Raw genomic sequence first — 22238 nt, forward strand, 5'->3', positions numbered from 1 at the left:
GCTTGCTTCAAGCCAACAATCTCTGTGGGATCGACCCTTACTCACATAAGGTATTACTTGAATGACCCAGTGCACTTGCTGGTTAGTTGTATCGGAGTTGTGTATCACAATTCCGTGTAGCAAGTTTTTGGCGCCGTTGCCAGGGATTGTTCGAGTTTGGACAACTAACGATTCATCTTGTTTCTTAGATTGGGTGATTTTATTTTATTTTTAAGCTTTTTATTTTTATTTTCAAAAAATACAAACAAAAAAAATTAATAAAACCATTAAAAAAATTTGTGTTTCTTGTTTGAATCTAGTGTCAAATTCTAAGTTTGGTGTCAACTACATGTTTTCAAATTTTCTCAAGTTTCCGACAAAAAAATTTCATGCATTGTGTTCTTCATTGATCTTCAAGTTGTTCTTGATGATTTTCCTTGTTCTGATCTTTAAATTCTCCTGTTTGGTGTCTTTCCCTGTTTTTCATATGCATTTTCAAAATTATAGTGTCTCAACATTAAAAATTTCTAAGTTTGGTGTCTTGCATATCTTTCTTTTCTTAAAAATTTTCAAAAATATGTTCTTGATGTTCATGTTGATCTTCAAAGTGTTCTTGGTGTTCATCTTGACATTCAAAGTGTTCTTGCATGCATTACTTGTTCTGATCTTAATTTTTCATGCTTTGTGTCATTTTTGTTGTTTTTCTCTCTCCTAATTAAAAATTAAAAAAAATTAAAAAATATCTCTTTTCAAGTAAATAATACAGAGAAATGAAGATTCAGAACATACAGCAGAGGAACCACAAAGAAAAAGCTGGGGGTTTAGAAAAACGCCCAGTAGGGAAGGAATTCTGGCGTTAAACGCCAGCCAGGGTATCTGACTGGGTGTTAAACACCCAAAGAGGTAGCATTCTGGGCGTTAAACGCCAGAATGGATAGCATCATGGGCGTTTAACGCCAGGATGACACAGGGGAGGTAATTTTGTTTCCAATTCTAATTTTTTTCAATTTTTCATGTTTTAAATCATAATTTTAAAATCTTATCTTTCCACATTTTCAAAAATCCTTGCTAACAATTAATATTTTGATTCACAAAATTGCAAGTTTGTTATTTTCTTGTTAAGAAAGGTTCAATCTTTGAATTTTAGAATCATATCTTTTAATTTCTTGTTAGTCAAGTCATCAATTTTAAAAATCAAATCTTTTTCAACCATATCTTTTCAATCATATCTTTTTAAAATCAAATCTTTTTCAATCAAATCTTTTTCAATCAAATCTTTTTCAATCATATCTTTTTAAAATTTAGATTTCAAAATCTTTTTCTAACTTCTTATCTTTTCAAAATTATTTTCATGTCTTTTTCAACTAATTACTATTTCTTATCTTTTTCAAAACCACCTAACCACTTTTCAACTTCCAATTTTCAAAAATTACTAACCACTTTTTAAAAAATCTTTTTAATTAACTAATTGTTTTAAATTCTAATTTTATTTTATTTCTTTTTTTTTAATTTTTTGAAAACTCTCTCTCTCTCCTCTCTTTTTATTTATTTTATTTAACTAACACTCCTCCTCTACTCATCTAAAAAATTCAAACTCACCTCCTCTCTCTTCTCATTCTTCTACTCTTTTTGCTCTGACACATCAAGGAGTCTCTATACTGTGACATAGAGGATTCTACTACTCCCTTTTGTTCTCTTCTTTTTCATATGAGCAGAAACAGGGATAAAAATATTCTTGTTGAAGCCAATCTTAAACCTGAAAGGACTCTGAAGAAGAAGCTAGGAGAAGCTAAAGCACAACACTCCGGAGAGGACCTTTTAGAAAATTTTGAAAAAGAAGTAGACATGGCAGCCGAACCCAACAATAATGCCAGAGATGCAAGGAAGATGCTTGGTGACTATACTGCACCAACTTCCAACTTCTATGGAAGAAGCATCTCAATTCCTGCCATTGGAGCAAACAACTTTGAGCTTAAGCCTCAATTAGTTTTTCTAATGCAGCAGAATTGCAAGTTTCATGGACTTCCATCCGAAGATCCTCATCAATTCTTAGCTGAATTCTTGTAAATCTGTGATACTATTAAGACCAATGAGATTGATCCCGAGGTCTACAGACTCATGCTCTTCCCTTTTGCTATAAGAGACAGAGCTAGAACATGGTTGGACTCACAACCTAGAGAAAGCCTGAACTCTTCGGACAAGTTGGTCAATGCTTTCTTGACCAAATTCTTTCCACCTCAAAAGATGAGCAAGCTTAGAGTGGAAGTCCAAACCTTCAAACAGAAGGAAGGTGAATCCCTCTATGAAGCTTGGAAAAGATACAAGCAATTAACCAAAAGGTGTCCTTCTGACATGCTTCCAGAATGGAGCATCATATGTATATTCTATGATGGTCTGTCTGAATTGTCCAAAATGTCATTGGACCATTCTGCTTGTGGATCTCTTCATCTGAAAACCCCTGCAGAAGCCCAGGAACTCATTGAGATGGTTGCAAATAACCAGTTCATGTACACTTCTGAAAGAAATCCTGTGAATAATAGGATAACTCTGAAGAAAGGAGTTCTTGAGATTGATACTTTGAATGCCATATTGGCTCAAAACAAAATATTGCCTCAACAAGTCAATATGATTTCTCAGAATCTGACTGGATTGCAAGCTACATCTGGTAGTGCTAAAGAAGCCTCTTCTGAAAGTGAAGCTCATGACCGTGAGAATCCCGCAATGGACGAGGTGAATTACATGGGAGAATCCTATGGAAACACCTATAATCCTTCATGGAGGAATCATCCAAATTTCTCATGGAAGGATCAACAGAAGCCTCAACAAGGCTTCAACAACAATAATGGGGGGAGAAATAGGTTTGGCAATAGCAAACCTTTTCCATCATCTTCTCAGCAACAGACAGATAATTCTAAGCAGAGCCTCTCTGACTTAGCAAACATAGTCTCTGATCTATCTAAGACCACTCTCAGTTTCATGAATGAAACAAGGTCCTCCATCAGAAATTTGGAGGCACAAGTGGGTCAGCTGAGTAAAAGAGTTACTGAAACTCCTCCTAGTACTCTCCCAAGTAATACAAAAGAGAGTGCAAGGCCATAACCATATCCAAAGTGGCCGAACCTGGAGAGAGTGAAAAGGCAGTGATTTCCATTGAGGAAGACCTAAAAGGACGTCCACTGACCAATAAGGAGTTCCCTATTGAGGAACCAAAGGAATCTGAGGCTCATATAGAGACCATGGAGATTTCACTGAAATTACTTTTGCCATTCATGAGCTTTAATTTGATGAATATTCATCTTCTGAAGAAGATGAAGTTACTACTGAAGAGCAAATTGCTCAATATCTAGGAGCAATCATGAAGCTGAATGCCAAGTTATTTGGTAATGAGACTTGGGAGGATGAACCTCCATTGCTCATCAATGAACTGAATACATGGATTCAGCAGACATTGCCTCAAAAGAAACCGGATCCCAGAAAGTTCTTAATACCTTGCACCATAGGCACCATGACCTTTGAAAAGGCTTTGTATGACCTAGGGTCAGGTATCAACCTCATGCCACTCTCTGTAATAGAGAAACTAGGGATCTTTGAGATACAAGCTGCAAGAATCTCACTAGAGATGGCAGACAAATCAATGAAACAGGCTTATGGACTTGTAGAGGATGTCTTGGTAAAAGTTGAAGGCCTTTACATCCCTATTGACTTCATAATCCTAGACACTGCCTTGGAAGACCCTTCCTGGCCACAGCAAGGGCTATGATTGATGTAGACAGAGGAGAGTCAGTCCTTCAATTGAATGAGGACTACCTTGTGTTTAAGGCTCAAGGATCTTCTTCTGTAAACATGGACAAGAAGCATGAAAAGCTTCTCTCAATACAGAGTCAGACAGAGCCCCCACACTTAAACTCTAAGTTTGGTGTTGGGAGGCCACAATCATGCTCTGAGCATCTGTAAAGCTCTGTAAGAGCTTCCTGTCAAGCTATTGACATTAAAGAAGTGCTTATTGCGAGGCAACCCAATTTAATTTTATTTATCTATGTTATTTTACGTTTTCTTTAGGATCATAATCATGTGGAGTCACAAAAACAGCTGCAAAAAAATTAAAGCAAAATCAAAAACAGCATAAAAAATGGCACACCCTAGAGGACAAGCTTATTGGCGTTTAAACGCCAGTAAGGATACCAAAATGGGCGTTTAACGCCCAGCATGGTACCATTCTGGGTGTTTAAACGCCAGAAATGGGCAGCAGTCTGCCATTTAAACGCCAGAACTGGCAGGCAAACTGGCATTTAAATGCCAGCAAAGGTATAAAAATAGGCATTTAAACGCCCAGTCTGGTACCTTTCTGAGCATTTAAACGCCAAAAAAGGACAGCAGATTGGCGTTTAAACGCTAGATAAGGGCATCAGCCTGGCGTTTAAATGCTAGAAAGGCACACAGAGGGGCGTTTAATGCCAGCAAGGTGCATGGATGCAAAATCCTTGACACCTCAGGATCTGTGGACCCCACAGGATCCCTACCTACCTCAACTCACTCTCTCTCCCCTTCACACTTTTCTATAACACTCTTCCCAAACAACTATTCACCTATCAAATCCATCCACTCTTCCACAAAAACCCCACCATCAAACCCCACCTATCTCACCATTCAAATTCAAAACACTTCCCTCCCAAACCCACCCACCCATCTCTTTCCCTATATATTGCACTCCTCACCACCTTCAATTTCGCACATCATAACCCACTAAACCCCCCTTCGCCGAACCCTTCACACACTTCTATCTCCTTTGTTTCTTCTTCTTCTCCTCTTTTCTTTCTTCTTTTGCTCGAGGACGAGCAAAGCTTTTAAGTTTGGTGTGGAAAAAGCCTTGCTTTTTCTATTTTTCCATAACCATTAATGGCACCTAAGGCCGGAAAAACCTCGAGGAAGAGGAAAGGGAAGGCAATTGCTTCCACCTCCAAGTCATGAGAGATGGAAAGATTCATCTCAAAAGCCCATCAAGACCACTTCTATGAAGTTGTGACCAAGAAAAAGGTGATCTTCGAGGTCCCTTTCATGCTCAAAAGGAGTGAATATCTGGAGATCTGGCATGAGATTAGGAGAAGAGGGTGGGAAGCTCTTACCAATCCCATTCAACAAGTCAGAAATCTTTATGGTTCAAGAGTTCTATGCTAATGCATGGATCACTAGAAACCATGATCAAAGTATGAACCCGAACCCAAAGAATTGGCTCACAATGGTTCGGGGGAAATACTTAGATTTCAGTCCAGAAAATGTGAGATTGGCGTTCAACTTGCCAATTATGCAAGGAGATCTTCATCCTTTCACAAGAAGGGTCAACTTTGATCAAAGGTTAGACCAAGTCCTCATAGATATCTGTGTGGAAGGAGCCCAATAGAAGAGAGACTCCAAAGGCAAGCCAGTTCAACTAAGAAGGCTTGACCTCAAACCCATGGCTAGAGGATGGTTAGAGTTCATCCAACGGTCTATTATTCCTACTAGCAACTGGTCCGAAGTAACTGTGGATCGGGCTATCATGATCCATAGTATCATGATTTGAGAGGAAGTGGAAGTTCATGAGATCATACTGATAAACCCCATCTGTAGGGTTTATCTTGTATTGATTTTTGGGGATTTTATCACATTTTACCCACATTTACCCAATGAATTAGCATGGTTTTGTATATTCTCCTTTAATTGTGCTTAAGAGTGAAAACATGCTTTTTAGGTCTTAAAATAAATAAATTTAATTCACCTTGACTCCATTAGATGCCTTGATATGTTTGTTAAGTGATTTAAGGTTTAGGAGGCAAAGATTGGATCAAGGGAATGAAGAAAGAAAGCATGAAAAGTTTGAGAACTCATGAAGAAATGACAGAACCGGAAAGCTGTCGAGCTGACCTCTTCGCACTTAAACGACCATAACTTGAGCTACAAAGGTCCAAATGATTCAGTTTCAGTTGGGTTGGAAAGCTAACATCCGAGGCTTCGAAACGATATAAGATTTGCCATAGTTGCATTGCGCATAGGGGGTGCGCATGCGCACGGTACGCGGATGCTGTGATGCCAGGGCATTTTGGCCAGTTTCACTGACCTTTTCTTTACTGTTTTTAGGTAATTTCATGCATTTTCTTAGGAAATAAGTTAGTTTTGGGCAGATATTCACTCAGACCTTGATTCAAGCATACATTGTGCATTTTACATTGTTTCATGAGGATTTTGCATGATTTTAATGACAAAATTGTATATTGCATTACCCATGACTTGGACTAGAACTTTGATGCACTCTATTGCTTGATTTCAGGACCAAAGGAAGCAAGGAATGGGAGGTGTTCATACCCTGACCGAGCTCCTCCAGCTCGGCAAAATTATAAAAGGTCCGACCTCATCTTAAGGCTCACGCCTAAAGGTCGGACCTCGGACGATAATGCAAGGAAGGCCCATCAGAAGGAACACAGCCCAAAATCTAAAGGCCGAAAAGGCATAGAAGAGGCGGTTCCACAAAGATAGAGATAAAACTCCCAAAAGATAAGATAAGATAAGAATATCTTATCCAGGGAAGATCACGGCCAACTACTATAAATACACTGGAGCACCCAGGTATGAGACACATTCTACATTCTACACATATCTGCTTGGACCCATGCTAACTTAAGCATCGGAGTGTCATTGCAGGTACAACAACCCGCCGCTCAGCGCATCAAGCTCGGGTCACGGAACCCCCACCTCGGGTCTTGCCAGACGACCGAGCTCCACGTTTCAGGTAACCCTCGGAACATTGGCGCCGTTGCCGGGGACCTGGAAGTCATCCCTTCACCATGGCGGACGACCCTCCCAACAATGACCACGCTACATCAGAACAAGAGGGGGAAGTTGACACCGGAGAACGACCGGACAGCCCTCTATCACCGCGCACTCCAGGAGGAAACAAACAGAATCGCCCAAAGACATCACTCCCAAACAAAGATCCACAAAATCCCGAAAAAGAAAAGAGCACGGAAATTCTAGAAGCAGTCCGGGCACAACAGAACCGACTGAAACAACTCGAAGAGGACATAAAGAAGCAGAAAGAAACTGAACAAGATCTGAGAAGGGAGGCTCGCAAGCGCAGAGAATTAGAAGAAAAACTACGGAAAATAGAGGCCAACCTGAAAGACCGGACAGAACGCGGCACCACCCCCGAAGGCAACCATGATCCCTTCACGCAAGAGATCATGAAGGAGAAGGTACCGCGAAACTTCAAACCACCCGACATGGATCTCTACGACGGCACCACCGATCCAAGCCACCACCTCAGCAACTTCAGGAGCAGAATGTACCTAGTCGACGCCTCCGACGCAATTCGGTGCAAAGCCTTCCCCACCACTCTCACCAAGTCGGCCATGAAGTGGTTCGACAACCTGCCACCAAGATCAATCACCAGCTTCGAAGACCTAACCAAAAAATTCCTAACAAGGTTCTCTATTCAAAAGGACAAGGCGAAACATGCCCCCAGTCTACTCGGGATCAAACAGGGTAACCAAGAAACTCTCCGAGAATACATGGAGCGATTCAACAAAGCCTGCCTGGACATACAACACTTGCCCACTGAAGCGGCCATCATGGGACTAGCAAACGGCCTAAAAGAAGGACCGTTTAGCCAATCCCTATCTAAACGATACCCGACCTCCCTATACGAGGTACAGGAACGGGCAGAAAAATATATCAACATGGAAGAAACCTCCCAGCTAAGAGACTCTTCTAGGAAGGAATCAACCTACCCACTCCGAGATCGAGATCGGGAACAGAAGAAGAAAGAAGAACCCAACTCGGACAAGCCACGGAAGTACCACAACTACACCCCCCTCCGAGTCGCCCTGGTAGACGTCTACAGACAAGTATGCCACACCGAAAAGATCCCACCGCCCCGACCGCTAAAACACAAGAGAGCGGGAAGAGATCGGTCCGAATACTGTGAATATCACAAACTCTACGGTCACTCTACTAACGACTGCTACGACCTAAAAAATGTTATAGAAAAGCTGGCCAGAGAAGGAAAGCTCGACAGATACATAGCAGAGAAAGGAGAGGAGACCAGGAAGAGAAGACGAGGAGACAATGAAGGTCGGGCCGAACAAGTCCCGCGAACCCCTGAAAGACACGTTCACATGATAAATGGAGGTTTTGCAGGCGGAGGAACATCCAGATCCTCGCGGAAAAGACACCTCAAAGAAGTCTATCATGTCCGAAAAGACAGTCCCCTGCCCGAGTTACCTACTATCTCATTTACCCGAGAAGATGCTCAAGGGATAATTCCCGGGCACGACGATCCGATGGTAGTCACCATTATCCTAGCAAACGCCAACTTACATCGAACCCTGATTGACCAGGGAAGCTCAGCAGATATCCTGTTCAAATCGGCATTCGACAAGCTCGGACTTGAAGAAAAAGAACTAAAGGCCTATCCTACTGACCTATTTGGGCTAGGGGATACCCCGATCCATCCCTTAGGATACATCTCGCTACACACTACCTTTGGAAAAGGCGAACAATCTAAAACATTAAGCATCGACTACATTATAGTCAACGTCACTTCGGCATACAATGTCCTCATTGGGCGACCAACCCTAAACAGGCTAGGGGCTATAGTCTCGACCCCACACCTCTGTATGAAGTTCCCTACCGCAAAAGGAATCGCTACTCTAAAAGGCGACCAAAAACTAGCGCGGCGATGCTATAACGAAAGCCTGAGCCTGAAAGGGAAAGAGGTCAACACGATAGAACTCGGACGAGTTCAGTCCCGAGAAGATCTTCGACCACAACCAGAGGGAGAAACCGAACAAGTCCAGATTGGGAACACACCTGAAAAAATCACAAGCATAGGAGCGAACCTCAAAACGGGCCTAAAAGAGGAACTCATAAACCTCTTAAAGGAAAACTCCGACCTCTTCGCCTGGAAAGCGTCCGACATGCCAGGAATAAATCCCGACCTGATGTGCCATAAGCTATCAGTTTACCCGGGATCCCGACCTGTCCAACAAAGACGTCGGAAGCTCGGACCCGAGCGTATGCAAGCAATAGGAGAACAAGTACAAGCACTACTAGATGCAGGATTCATTAGGGAAGTAAAATACCCCCTATGGCTTGCAAACGTGGTCCTGGTAAAAAAGCCCAACGGAAAATGGAGGATGTGCGTCGATTACACAGATCTCAACAAAGCCTGCCCCAAAGACCCATATCCACTACCAAACATCGACGCCTTAGTAGACGCAGCCTCAGGCTACAGATATCTCTCCTTCATGGACGCATACTCGGGATACAATCAAATCCCGATGTACGGACCCGACCAAGAAAAGACCTCGTTCATAACCCCAAGGGCAAACTACTGCTACGTAGTAATGCCCTTCGGGCTGAAGAACGCAGGGGCAACCTACCAGAGGCTAATGAACAAAGTGTTCTCAGAGCACATCGGACTACAACTGGAGGTGTACGTCGACGACATGCTGGTAAAGACACAAGAAGACAGAAACTTGCTGACCGACCTCACCAGTGTCTTCGGCACCCTCAGAAAACACGACATGAGACTTAACTCGACGAAGTGCACCTTCGCCGCAGAAGCCGGAAAGTTCTTAGGCTTCATGCTGACTCAAAGGGGCATCGAAGCAAACCCGGACAAATGCCAAGCAATACTCAATATGAAGAGCCCGACGTGTGTCAAAGAAGTACAACAACTGAATGGAAGGCTGGCCGCCCTATCAAGATTCTTGGCAGGATCAGCAATAAAATCACTACCTCTCTACTCACTCCTAAAGAAAGGGAAACCCTTCTCGTGGACCCCGGAGTGCGAAAAAGCCTTTCAAGAATTCAAGGAATTCCTCGGGCAGCCACCAGTCCTAACCCGACCTTTAAAAGGGGAAGAGCTCGTACTATACCTCTCGGTCGGACATCGAGCAATCGCTTTAGCATTAATACGAGAAAATGACCAAGGACAAACCCCATATACTTTGTAAGCAAGGCACTACAAGGGGCCGAATTAAACTATCAGAAAATAGAAAAATTCGCCTACGCCCTAGTGTTCACAGCTCGGAGGCTCCGTCCCTACTTTCAAGCCCACACCATCAAAGTCCGGACAAACCAACCCATGAGACACATCCTACAAAAAACAGACCTGGCAGGACAAATCCTACAATGGGCGGTGGAACTGTCCGAGTTCGACCTCCACTATGAAGCCCGGACTGCCATAAAATCTCAGTATCTAGCCGACTTCATCGCAGAATACACTGAGACCCCTGGAACCCCACTCTCGTGGAACCTGTATGTCGATGGGTCCTCAAACAAAACAGGAAGCGGAGCCGGTGTTATACTCGAAAGCGACCAAGGAACGCGGATAGAACTATCCCTAAAATTCGAGTTCCAGGCTTCGAACAACCAAGCCGAATACGAGGCCCTACTAGCAGGTCTAAAGCTAGCCGAAGAGGTCGGAGCCCAGAGAATCACGATCTTCAGCGACTCCCAGGTCATCACATCACAAGTAAATGGAAGTTACCAGGTCAAAGACCCAACTATGAAAAAATACCTGGACCAAACACAGGCACAATTACGCCACTTTCTAGAAATACAAATACAGCACATACCTCGGGAACAAAATGCCCGGGCAGACGCCCTCTCAAAGCTCGCTAGCACCAAGCCCGGAGGCAACAACAGAAGTCTCCTCCAAGAAACCTTACAATCTCCCTCCGTACTAAGAGAGGAAGAAACGCTAAATATATCCAACCAACAGCAAGGATGGATGACCCCCATACTCAACTACCTGAAGTCGGGAACTCTCCCCGCCGAAAGAAAAGAAGCTAAAAGACTTACAAAGGACGCCCAAAATTATACACTAATTCACGACGTATTATACAGAAGAGGATTCTCAAACCCCCTCCTTAGGTGCGTCCCAACCTCAGAAACAAAAGGCGTCCTCAAAGAAGTCCACGAAGGCATGTGTGGAAACCATCTCGGAGCTCGGGCACTATCCAAAAAAGTAGTCAGAGCCGGGTTCTACTGGCCGACCTTGCAAAGAGACGCAACAGAGTTCGTGAAAATATGCCCTCCCTGCCAAAACACGCCAATTTTCACAAGGCACCACCCGAAGACCTTATCAGCATCACTGCACCATGACCCTTCGCAAAATGGGGACTCGACCTACTCGGCCCGTTCCCACAAGGACCGGGGCAAGTCAAATACCTCATAGTAGGGGTCGACTACTTCACAAAGTGGATCGAAGCTGAACCCTTAGCCACCATTACGGCTCAGAAAAGCCGCAAATTCCTATACAAAAACATTGTCACAAGGTTCGGAGTCCCCTACTCCATCACAACAGACAATGGAACACAATTCACGGACACAAGTTTTCAGAAATTGGTGGCCGAACTAAAAATCAAACAGCAATTCACATCGGTCGAGCACCCACAAGCCAATGGGCAAGCAGAAGCTGCAAATAAAGTCATCCTGGCCGGGTTAAAACGAAGACTCCAAGAGGCCAAAGGGGCATGGGCCGAAGAGCTCCCCCAGGTGCTATGGGCATATCGGACAACCCCACACTCTACAACGGGAGAATCGCCATTCCGACTAGCTTATGGAATGGAGGCAATGATTCCTACTGAAATAGAGGAAGGGTCACCTAGAACCATCTTCTACAACGAAAAAGATAACCCGCAGGCACAAAGGGAAGAACTCGACCTCCTCCCCGAGGTCCGAGAAAGAGCTCGGATTCGAGAAGAAGCCTTAAAACGGCGAACGGCCCTCAGATACAATCAGAAAGTAATAAAGCGAAGCTTCTCCATTCACGACCTGATCCTAATCCGAAATGACATCGGAACACAAAAGTCGGGAGAAGGAAAGCTAGCTGCAAATTGGAAAGGACCCTACAAGGTAACAGAAGTCTTAGGGACAGGCTATTACAAAGTATCCGACCTAGAGGGCAATGAGCTGCCCAGGGCCTGGCACGCCTGTAACCTAAGACGGTACTACAGCTAGTAAAATTTAACCCAAGGTGTACTCTTTTTCCCTACAAGGGTTTTTTAATGAGACACCCGGTTAAAGTAAGACACCCGAACTAGTCAAGGGTAAACACTCTGTAAATATTCTTTTTTTTTACTAATCAAATTTCTCTATTTTCTTTTCTTCTTCCTCATAAGGAAACAAAATCCTAGAAAGTACCCCGCCAAGGCGCATTAATTTATGCTCGGCAAAACGCAAAAAATCATTTGCCAAGAGACCACACAAGGTCGGCAAAGATAAAGCGACGAGGTTCAAATTAATGTGAGAAGTTATAAAGTAACTCTGAAAAGGCTCAAAAAGCCAAATAAAAAGAGATTACAAAAATAACTTAAAGGGCCGACCGACAACAAGGTCGGACCCAACAAGGGAGGTACTCGAAACGTCCGAGGTCCGAGGAAAAAGCCCGGATCAAAAGGAAGAAGCCTCAAAACGGCGAAAACAAGGATTTCGAAAACGCTTACTAAAAAGTTGCTTTACAAAAACAACTAAAAAGTATAAGCGAAAGAACGAAATCGAAGGAAGTTTCGAAAACGCTTACTAAAAAGTTGCTTTACAAAAACAACTAAAAAGTACAAGCGAAAGAACGAAATCGAAGGAAGTTTCGAAAACGCTTACTAAAAAGTTGCTTTACAAAAACAACTAAAAAGTACAAAGCGAAAGAACGAAACCAAAGGCAAAAGTTCCAAGCGCTAGCTAAAAAGTTGTTATCCAAAAACAACTAAAAAGCATAAAAGCGAAACAAAAAGCCAAAACGCGAACAAAAACACCGCATAAATAAGCTAAAAAGTTACTACAAGTAGCTAATAAGCAAAAAGGTGTCCAAAGCGTTCACAGAAACCATCCAAAAACAAAAGAGCCCACAGGTCGGGCAAAACACCAAAAATAAAAGATTACAGGGGATCAAGGCCCTTTCCGGACTCCACATCAACAGCAGGCTACGGAGGAAACATAGATATCGGGACTGCATCGACGGCAACGTCATCCCGGTTTGAAACCTCCACGCCAGATCCATTCCCGACCAAAGGTGAAGTCGGGTTCTCAACTGGAACACTGGGATCGGACATCGGAACCTCATCCTCGGTAGGAGCAGGAACAATCTTTCCCTCCACAACAACGTTATCCGTACTGAATAAGCTCAGATCCAGGTCGGGAGCAAGAACCCGGACCTGATCCCTCAAATTCACAAACATAGCATCCATACCCTTGGCCACATGACCTTCCAGCTCGTAAAAGTCATCCCGAGCAGATTGCAACTTCTCCTTTGTCTCCACAAGCTCGGCATACAGCTTAGTATAATTCTTTGTAGCCGCCTTCGCCATCTCCTCAGATGTCTTCGCTGACGCCACAGCCGCGGTAGCTTTAGCTTTCTCTTTCTCCAAAGACGCCTCCAGCTCAGTAATCCTGGCAGCCTTCAGTTGACTAATCCTCTCAAACTCAGACTGAGCCTTCTCAAGTCGGGAGCTGGTCGCACCAATAGGGGATTTCTTGAACTCCCGGGCAATAGCGGCATGAAGACTAGCCATCCGGACACAGCTCCGCGCCATATACTGAAAATGATGCTCCATAGACACATCATCAGTAGAAATAAAGGTCTGAGGGAGAATATGCTGCTCAACCCAACCAAGAGCATCAAAATCCTTATCATTGAAACCGGCAGGCTCTTGAGAGGTCCTCTGCTTCTTGGGAGGAGGACCCGAGAACGGAGGAGGAGAAGAGGTAGCAGGCCCAGAGGTCGGAGGATCCTGACTTATAGCTCGGAATTGGGGAGTCGGAATAGTCTTCGACCGAGTCTGAACACCCACAGTATTCTTCTGCGGAGAAGATCGGGCGGAAGCCTCCCCGGCCTCGATATTCCGAGCAGCCACAGACTTCTTCGTTCGGCGAAGGAACTTCATAGAATCCGCCTGAGAAGACATCTCTGCAAGAAATAAAAAAGAAAAGGATTACCACAACAGAAATTCCACCAAAAACAAGCAAAACCAAAAAACTAAAAAGATGAATCTCGGAAGAGGTCGGGAACTACCTAACTCGGAACGGAGAAGGCTTGGATCTCCCAACATTTTCTTCGTGTCCAAGTGAGGTGCCCGACCCCATAAACTGCTCACCACACCCACAAAAGCCTGCTCCACCTCATCTAGACTCTCAAAGGTATACATAGCAGACACTATATTCTCCTGCCAACAAAGAGGAAAAGAAGGCTCTCCACTCTCATCTAGAAAGAAAGGTCGGACGTCTCCAGCAGCCCGGACCTTGAAATAAAAGTTCTTAAAATCGTGAAAAGGAGACCTAAAGGAGACCCAAGATACCTTTCCTCCACCCGAACCCGGCTTCGTCAACACAAACAAATAGGAAAAAAGGGAAATAGAGGGAGAGACACCCAGAAACTGACACAAAAGTTGAAACAGCTTTAAAAATGCCCAAGAATTTGGATGGAGCTGCGTAGGGGCAAGGTTACAAGACCACAACACCTCGGACTCCAGGTCGGTAAAAGGAAGTCGGACACTCAGCTTAGAGAAAAAACAATCATAAGCGTAAAAGAAGAGCTTCTCGGAACTATCTAAGGGCGGGAAGCAAACTCTCTCCTCGGAATCCGGGGCTACTAATTCATAATCCCTCTCAGACTCTCTATTCTCACATATGCTACAGTGCCTACGGAACCTAGCCAAATATTCAGAATCTACCACAGAAGGGACTTTTAGAGGAAGAGGGTCTACCCAACCAAGACCACTCGGAATCTTGGTCGACATCGCTTGAAGAACCTTTCGAGACATAAAAATCTTGCCTACAAAGAAAAGTACAAACAAGAAATCAAATATCATAAAGCAGACGGCGAAAACCCATTCAGCAAAACAAGAAACAAAGATCTTTTAGAAAGAAAATGCAGCAACCCGAAACGAAATACCAGAGAAAAGAGCCCCCCCATACAAACAAACAAAGTGATGGCGGCGCCTCTTTTCGGGGCAACCCAGGCATAGAGAAAAAGAAACAAACAAAGAGCCACACAAAAGAAACAGAAGCATATGTGCACAAGAAAAGAGATGGGAACAAACCTGGAAGAAGGAAGCGAGGATGACGAGCTCCAAGACAAAGGAGAACGGAACGGCGGCGCAGAGGAAACCCCGGAAAAAGCACGCGGAAAAATTCGGAGAAGAAGAGCAAAGAGAAAAGCGATGCTCGGAAAAAGGAAATGGCGAAACTTAAAAAACAAAGAAGGGAACAGAATAAACGAAAGGAAGGGAGCAAATAAATAATACCGTCACAGAGCCCGAACGGAAATCGAGGAGAAACGGTAAAATGCAATAAAAGCAGGAACGGTCATTTTGAATTTTGAAAAGACTACTATGCCCGAGCTCGACCTCCCAAAAAAGGACGAACTCGGGCAGGGGCACTGTTCATACCCTGACCGAGCTCCTCCAGCTCGGCAAAATTATAAAAGGTCCGACCTCATCTTAAGGCTCACGCCTAAAGGTCGGACCTCGGACGATAATGCAAGGAAGGCCCATCAGAAGGAACACAGCCCAAAATCTAAAGGCCGAAAAGGCCTAGAAGAGGCGGTTCCACAAAGATAGAGATAAAACTCCCAAAAGATAAGATAAGATAAGAATATCTTATCCAGGGAAGATCACGGCCAACTACTATAAATACACTGGAGCACCCAGGTATGAGACACATTCTACATTCTACACATATCTGCTTGGACCCATGCTAACTTAAGCATCGGAGTGTCATTGCAGGTACAACAACCCGCCGCTCAGCGCATCAAGCTCGGGTCACGGAACCCCCACCTCGGGTCTTGCCAGACGACCGAGCTCCACGTTTCAGGTAACCCTCGGAACAGGAGGTAACTTGCAAAGTTAAGGAGAAAAGTAATTGCCAAAAACACTCTCAAAAGCCATCAATGCCCACGTTAAAGCGTCACGTTAACTAAGTTAACGTGAACTCTAACGCGGAGAAGAGAAGTTGAGCCAACGTTAGTGACACTCAACATTGTCACTAACGTTGGCAATTGCTCACAAATGGCCACATTAGAAGCCACGTTAACCTAGTTAACGTGGCCTCTAATGTTAAAGGGGGAAGAGAAGCCAACGTTAGTGACACTCAACATTGTCACTAACGTTGGCCTAAGGTGCAAAGAGCCACGTTAACTCCCACGTTAACTTGGTTAACGTAGGAGCTAACGTAAGAGATGGAGAGTTGTCGACAACGTTAGTGACACTCAACATTGTCACTAACGTTGGAGCAACAACACAACCCCCAAGAGCCACGTTGACTTCCACGTTAACTTGGTTAACGTGGAAGCTAACGATGAGGAATGAAGAATGAGCCAACGTTAGTGACACTCAACATTGTCACTAACGTTGGGATGGCTAAGAATGGCCACGTTAGAAGCCACGTTAACCTAGTTAACGTGGACTCTAACGTGAGACCTAGGGGCACACTTAAACGTTAGTGACAATGTTGAGTGTCACTAACGTTCTCGAAGGTTGGCAAAAGCCACGTTAGAAGCCACATTAACCTAGTTAACGTGAGCTTTAACGTGAAGCAAGGAGGGGCACACTTGAACGTTAGTGACAATGTTGAATGTCACTAACGTTCTCGAAGGCTAACAAGGCAACGTTAAAAGCCACGTTAACCCAGTTAACGTGGGCTTTAACGTGAGGCAATGGGGTGCATGGCAACGTTAGTGACAATGTTAAGTGTCACTAACATCCTCGAACTTGTATTCTCACTAAATGATAAAAACCCCTAACGTCTTGAGCTAAAGTCTATGCCCACTTCACACTATCTCTCTGCAAGTAAGCCAAGCCCAATTGAAGAAAGGAACTGCTTCAAGTTCAAAGATCCAGAGGCCCAAGACTTGAAGAGCTAACTAGAAGCTGAGAAGAGTAGTATATATAGGAGTAGTTTTGAAAGAGAGGGGGAGCTTTTTGGAAGGAGCTAGGACAGAGAACTACTCTTTGTATTTAGTTTCTTTGTACTTCTAGCTTTATCATGTATTCTCCATCTTTGATTTTGATATATAAAGCTATGAACAACTAAAACCCTTCATTGTGTTAGGGAGCTCTGTTGTAATTTGATGGATCAATACTAATTTTCTTATTCATCTTCTATCTTTCCTTTTGATTTTACTTGAAAGCTTTCGATCCTCATCCAATTGGATAGTTATCTTGGAAAAGAAGCTATTGAAACATGGATCTCTTCGGATCCTTGAAAGAGGAATGAAGAGATTAGCTAGAAATGCTTTCTCATGCTGGACCAAATTGAGTGTGGATGGGTATGTGGCTATAACCCTTTAAGCATTTGATCTGGGAAGTGCATGTGGTATAATCAGTGACCACACTTTATCTCTTCTCATGAGCAATTGACCAAGGAATTGGCTATTGATCAAGATTTGAGAGATTGAATTGCAAGAAATTGTGATTCAATCACTTAAGATTGCCAAGGAGATTAATGAGTGCATTGATTGAGGAAGAGATGAAAATGAAATTGATCCGGAGAATGCAACATCTCCTAAGCCCAATAAACTCCCCATTTCTGATCTTACCCATTCTCTTTATTTTCTGCAATTTACTTTTATGAGCAATTCCCCCATTCCCATTTACAATTCTGCTATTTACTTTCAGTCATTTACTTTCCTGTCATTTTAATTTCTGCAATTATCAACTCTATTCATGGATTCGCTCAACTAGATTATTCCTCTAATTAAAGTTGCTTGATCAATCAATCCCTGTGGGATTCGACCTCACTCTATTGTGAGTTTTTACTTGACGACAAATTCGGTACACTTGCCGAATGGGAATTTGTTGAGAGACAAATTTTACCCTGATCAAGTTTATGGCGCCGTTGCCGGGGATTGATTATGCATCGACAATGATTACATTTGAGGATCACTAGATTGAGCATTTGTATTTTGTTTGATTTAATTTTCAGTTTAGTTAATTTGCTTTCCGTCTTAGTTTAATTCTTTCCCTCCCCTGTTTCTGAGTTTTTCTTTGCTATTTACAATTCAGTTCACTAACCCACTAACTGTTTGATATATTGCATCACTGACACTAACAAGTTATTCTAACAAGATACTTTCTGCATTGCTTTTATTGCTTGTACTCTGTTGGTTGTATGACAGGGAGAAGAAGCGGAGCTTCAACTTCCTTTGATTCTGAACCTGAGAGAACCTTCTTAAGATTAAGAAGGGAGGCAAAAGAAAAACGTGTAGTGGGTGCTGAAGAAGAAGAGGAACACTTTGAAGAATACTTTGAAACAACCATGGAAGACCATCGTGAGGAAGAGGTGCACAACCATGGTGGAGGAGATAGAGCAAATCCTAGTGGGGAAGATAGAAGAGTCTTGGGCTCTTACATTAACCCAAACCCAGGAAACTGCGGAAGTAGCATCCAAAAACCAACCATCCATGCCAACAACTTTGAACTAAAGCCACAGCTCATCACCCTCGTTCAGAACAATTGCTCGTTCGGAGGAGGTGTCCAAGAAGACCCCAACCAACACTTAAACACCTTCCTGAGAATATGTGACACAGTGAAGTCCAATGGCGTTCAACCAGACGTCTATAGATTGTTGTTGTTCCCATTCTCTCTCAGAGACAAGGCAACACTACAAGAAAACCAGGATTTTGCTACGCTTTTAAAGCGTAGCGAAAAGTGGGAAAAAGCGTAGCGATAGCTTTTCGCCACGCTTTTTGAGCAACCGGCACGCTTTTGAAAGGGTCACAACTGCTAGCGTGCCGGTTGCTCTATCGCCACGCTTTTAGTGACCTATGGCCACGCTTATTTTGTCGCCACGCTTTTATCTATTGCCACGCTTTTAAACGTGGCCGTATGCGAGAGGATATGGCTACGCTTTTAAAGCGTGCCAGTAGCTAGATATGGCTACGCTTTTAAAGCGTGACAATAGCGAGAGATATGGCTACGCTTTTAAAGGGTGCCAATAACTAGAGATACGGCTACGCTTTTAAAGTGTAACAAAGTCGTGAGATATGGCTACGCTTTTAAAACGTGCCAGTAGCTAGAGATATGGCTACGCTTTTAAAGCGTGCCAATAGCTAGAAGTATAGCTACGCTTTTAAGCGTGGCAAAAAGTGGCTGCTGTATGGAATAGCTACCTTTTTAAAGCGTAGCTATAAGTTTGTTCAAGTTCAATTGTTTTTTTTTTTTAATCTTCATAATAAAATCTAACAAAATTCATAAATAATGTAAAATTTAAACAATATAAAACCTTCATAACAATTTTAATTACTATTAACAATATAAAACCTTCATAAACTTGTACGAAAAAGGGAGCGATGCGGAAGGGATTAGGGTTTTGCAGCGACGGAAGGGAGCAGCGGCAAGGGAGCATCGACGGCGGGTTTGCGACGGCAAGTGAGCAGAGGGAGTCACCGCCTGAGAGAATCACCACAGAAGGAGGGTTAGGGATGCCGGAAGAGGGATTTTCGGCGGAGGCATTACGAGCGCAGCGACGTTCTTCACGGAGTGTCGTCCTCGCGGAGTTAGGGTGAGGGTGAGGCACGATGAAGAGAGGGTTAGAGTGAGGCACGATGAAGAGAGGGCTTAGGGTTATCTTCTGAACGAAATGGGGCTTAATATTTGAAGGAGGAGTTTGGGCTTAGGGTCTTTGAATGAAGAAGGAGCAAGCTCGTTGAAAGATTTTAATTTGAAGTTAGAACTTTAAGACATTTTAATTTGAAGGGTACATACGAGCTCTTTGAAAACTTTTTTTGGGGGAATCTTTTGGCCACGCTTTTGAAACGTGCTAAAAGACTTTTTGGAAACGGCTACGCTTTTAAAACGCCACAATAGTAAACACCTGTCGCCACGCTTTAAAAGCGTGCCGGTTTCTCTCTATGGCTACGCTTTTTAAGCGTGGCAAAAAAAAACGTAGCCAAATCTCGCATCAATTGCCACCCTCATAAAAGCGTGGCCATTGATCTTTTTCGCCACGCATTTGAAGCGTAGCAAAAAAAAATGTGGCCAAATCTCTATTCAATCGCCACCCTCATAAAAGCGTGGCCATAGCCCACTTTTGGCCACGCTTTTAAAGCGTAGCAAAAAAAAAGTGTGGCCATAGGCCTTTTTTCTTGTAGTGCAACCAAGTGGTTGGAGTCTTTTCCAAAGGATAGCTTGACGACTTGGGATGATGTTATGAACAGATTCTTGGCAAGATTTTACCCTCCTCAACGAGTCAATCAACTGAGAGCTGAGGTCCAAACTTTCAGGCAACAAGATGGTGAGACTCTATATGAAGCATGGGAGAGGTTTACAGACATAACAAGGAGATGTCCATCTGATATGTTCAATGAATGGGTGCAGCTGCACATCTTCTATGAAGGACTGTCATATGAATCTAAGAAGGCCGTAGACCATTCATCCGGAGGTTCTTTGAACAAGAAGAAGACCATCGAGGAAGCCATAGATGTCATTGAAACTGTAGCTGAGAATGACTACTTCTATGCTTCCGAAAGAGGGAACACTAGAGGGGTAATGGAGCTGAACAATGTAGATGCTCTGCTTGCTCAAAACAAGGTCATCACCAAGCAGCTAGCTGACCTCACCAAGAAGATGGAGAGAAGTCAAGTGGCAGCAATCACCACTTCAACTCAAGAGGAAGCAAGTGAAGATGAGCAAGGCACTCAGGAGCAAGCCAACTACATTGGGAATTCACCTAGATACAACCATGATCCATACTCCAAGACCTACAACCCTGGATGGATGAATCACCCAAACTTTGGGTGGGGGAATCAACAAGACTAAGGCCAAGATCAGAGACGTCACAACCCCAACAACACAGCTCCCCAATAATTCACACAGAGGACATACCAACAAAACCACAGCAATACATGTCATTCTTCTACCTCTACCCCCAACATACCATTATTTGATGACAGAATCTCTAAGATTGAAACCTTGCTTGAGAGCATATGCAGAGACATCCAAGACAGTAAAGCATTCTGAGAGAAAGTGCAGTCAAATATGCAGAACTAAGATGCTGCCATTGAGAAGCTTGAAACACAAGTTGGTTACCTATTCAATCGGACTTCTAGCAACAACAGAAGTAAAAAGGAGGAGTGTCAAGCTATCACTCTAAGGAGTGGAAAGGAACTGAAGGGATTTGACCAGAAGAAACTAGAAGAAGAGTCAATTGACGAAGGAGAAAGGCAAGATGGAGATCAGAGCCCAACTTCTAAAAGTCAAAAAGAAGAAGGGAAGCTGAAGCCGGATGTCCCGAGAGTTCCATACCCCCAACAATTGAAGAAAAAGGGGGATGACAACCAATTTTTTAGATTTTTAGAAATCTTCAAAAAGCTACAAATCAACATACCCTTTGCTGAAGCAATAGAACAAATGCCTCTCTATGCCATGTTCTTAAAGGAGCTCATGACTAAGAAGAGAAGCTGGAAGAACAACGAAACTGTGATACTGACCGAAGAATGCAGTGCTATCATTCAGCACAAATTACCCCAGAAATTGAAGGATCTAGGGAGTTTTCAGATCCCCTGTGTCATAGGTGAGATCACGGTAGAGAAAGCTCTTTGTGACCTAGGAGCCAGCATCAATTTGATGTCAGTAGTTATGATGAGGAAGATGAATATCGAAGAGGCTAAACCAACAAAGATGGCCCTACAATTGGCAGACCGATCATTCAAGTTCCCTCACGGCATAGTAGAGGATTTGTTGGTAAAGGTGGGAGAGTTCATATTCCCAGCAGATTTTGTGGTCCTGGATATGCAAGAGGAACCCAAGGCTTCCATTATCCTGGGGAGGTCCTTCTTGGCCACTGCAGGAGCTGTCATTGACGTCCAATAAGATGACCTCACCTTGAGATTACACAATGAAGAGATGACCTTCAACGTATTCAAGGCCATGAGTTACCCACCAGAGCAATTCGGGGAATGCATGAGGTTAGATGCGCTTGAGGAAGAAGTACATGAGGACTTTGAGGAAGAAGAACCTGAAGAGCCAGAGAGGGTAGTAGGGGAGGAATATGAATCAAGTGAAGAGGTTGCAGCAACAGAAATTCATACACAAGAAGCGCCCAAGGTGGAAAATCAAAAGTCAGAGGCACCAAAGCTTGAGCTCAAAGCACTGCCACCTACTCTCAAATATGCATATTTGGGGAAAAATGGAAGTTACCCAGTAATCATAAGCTCATCCCTCAACCAGGATCAAGAGGATGAACTACTCCAAGTACTGCGGAGGCACAAGGATGCCATTGGATGGACT

The 22238-nt window shown here is 43.5% G+C and overlaps 1 protein-coding gene and 1 non-coding gene across 2 annotated transcripts; one reads left to right on the forward strand and one right to left on the reverse strand.

Moving 5' to 3' along the window:
* Window positions 1–2229: 2229 nt before the first annotated feature.
* Window positions 2230–2337, reverse strand: LOC130977479 (small nucleolar RNA R71). Its single transcript, XR_009085168.1, has one exon. It is a non-coding gene; the product is annotated as a small nucleolar RNA R71 (small nucleolar RNA).
* A 19055-nt stretch (window positions 2338–21392) lies between these two features.
* On the forward strand, window positions 21393–21821 carry LOC130975005 (uncharacterized). Its single transcript, XM_057899840.1, has one exon. The coding sequence runs from the start codon at window positions 21393–21395 to the stop codon at window positions 21819–21821; it is 429 nt and encodes a 142-aa protein (XP_057755823.1).
* The last annotated feature ends 417 nt before the right edge of the window (window positions 21822–22238 follow it).

Source organism: Arachis stenosperma, chromosome 4 (assembly GCF_014773155.1).
Source record: "Arachis stenosperma cultivar V10309 chromosome 4, arast.V10309.gnm1.PFL2, whole genome shotgun sequence".
NCBI classification, from domain to species: Eukaryota; Viridiplantae; Streptophyta; class Magnoliopsida; order Fabales; family Fabaceae; genus Arachis; species Arachis stenosperma.

Coding starts and splice junctions, on each gene's coding strand:
- LOC130975005 (XM_057899840.1), top strand. CDS start 21,393: ATGACTAAGAAGAGAAGCTGGAAGAACAACGAAACTGTGATACTGACC.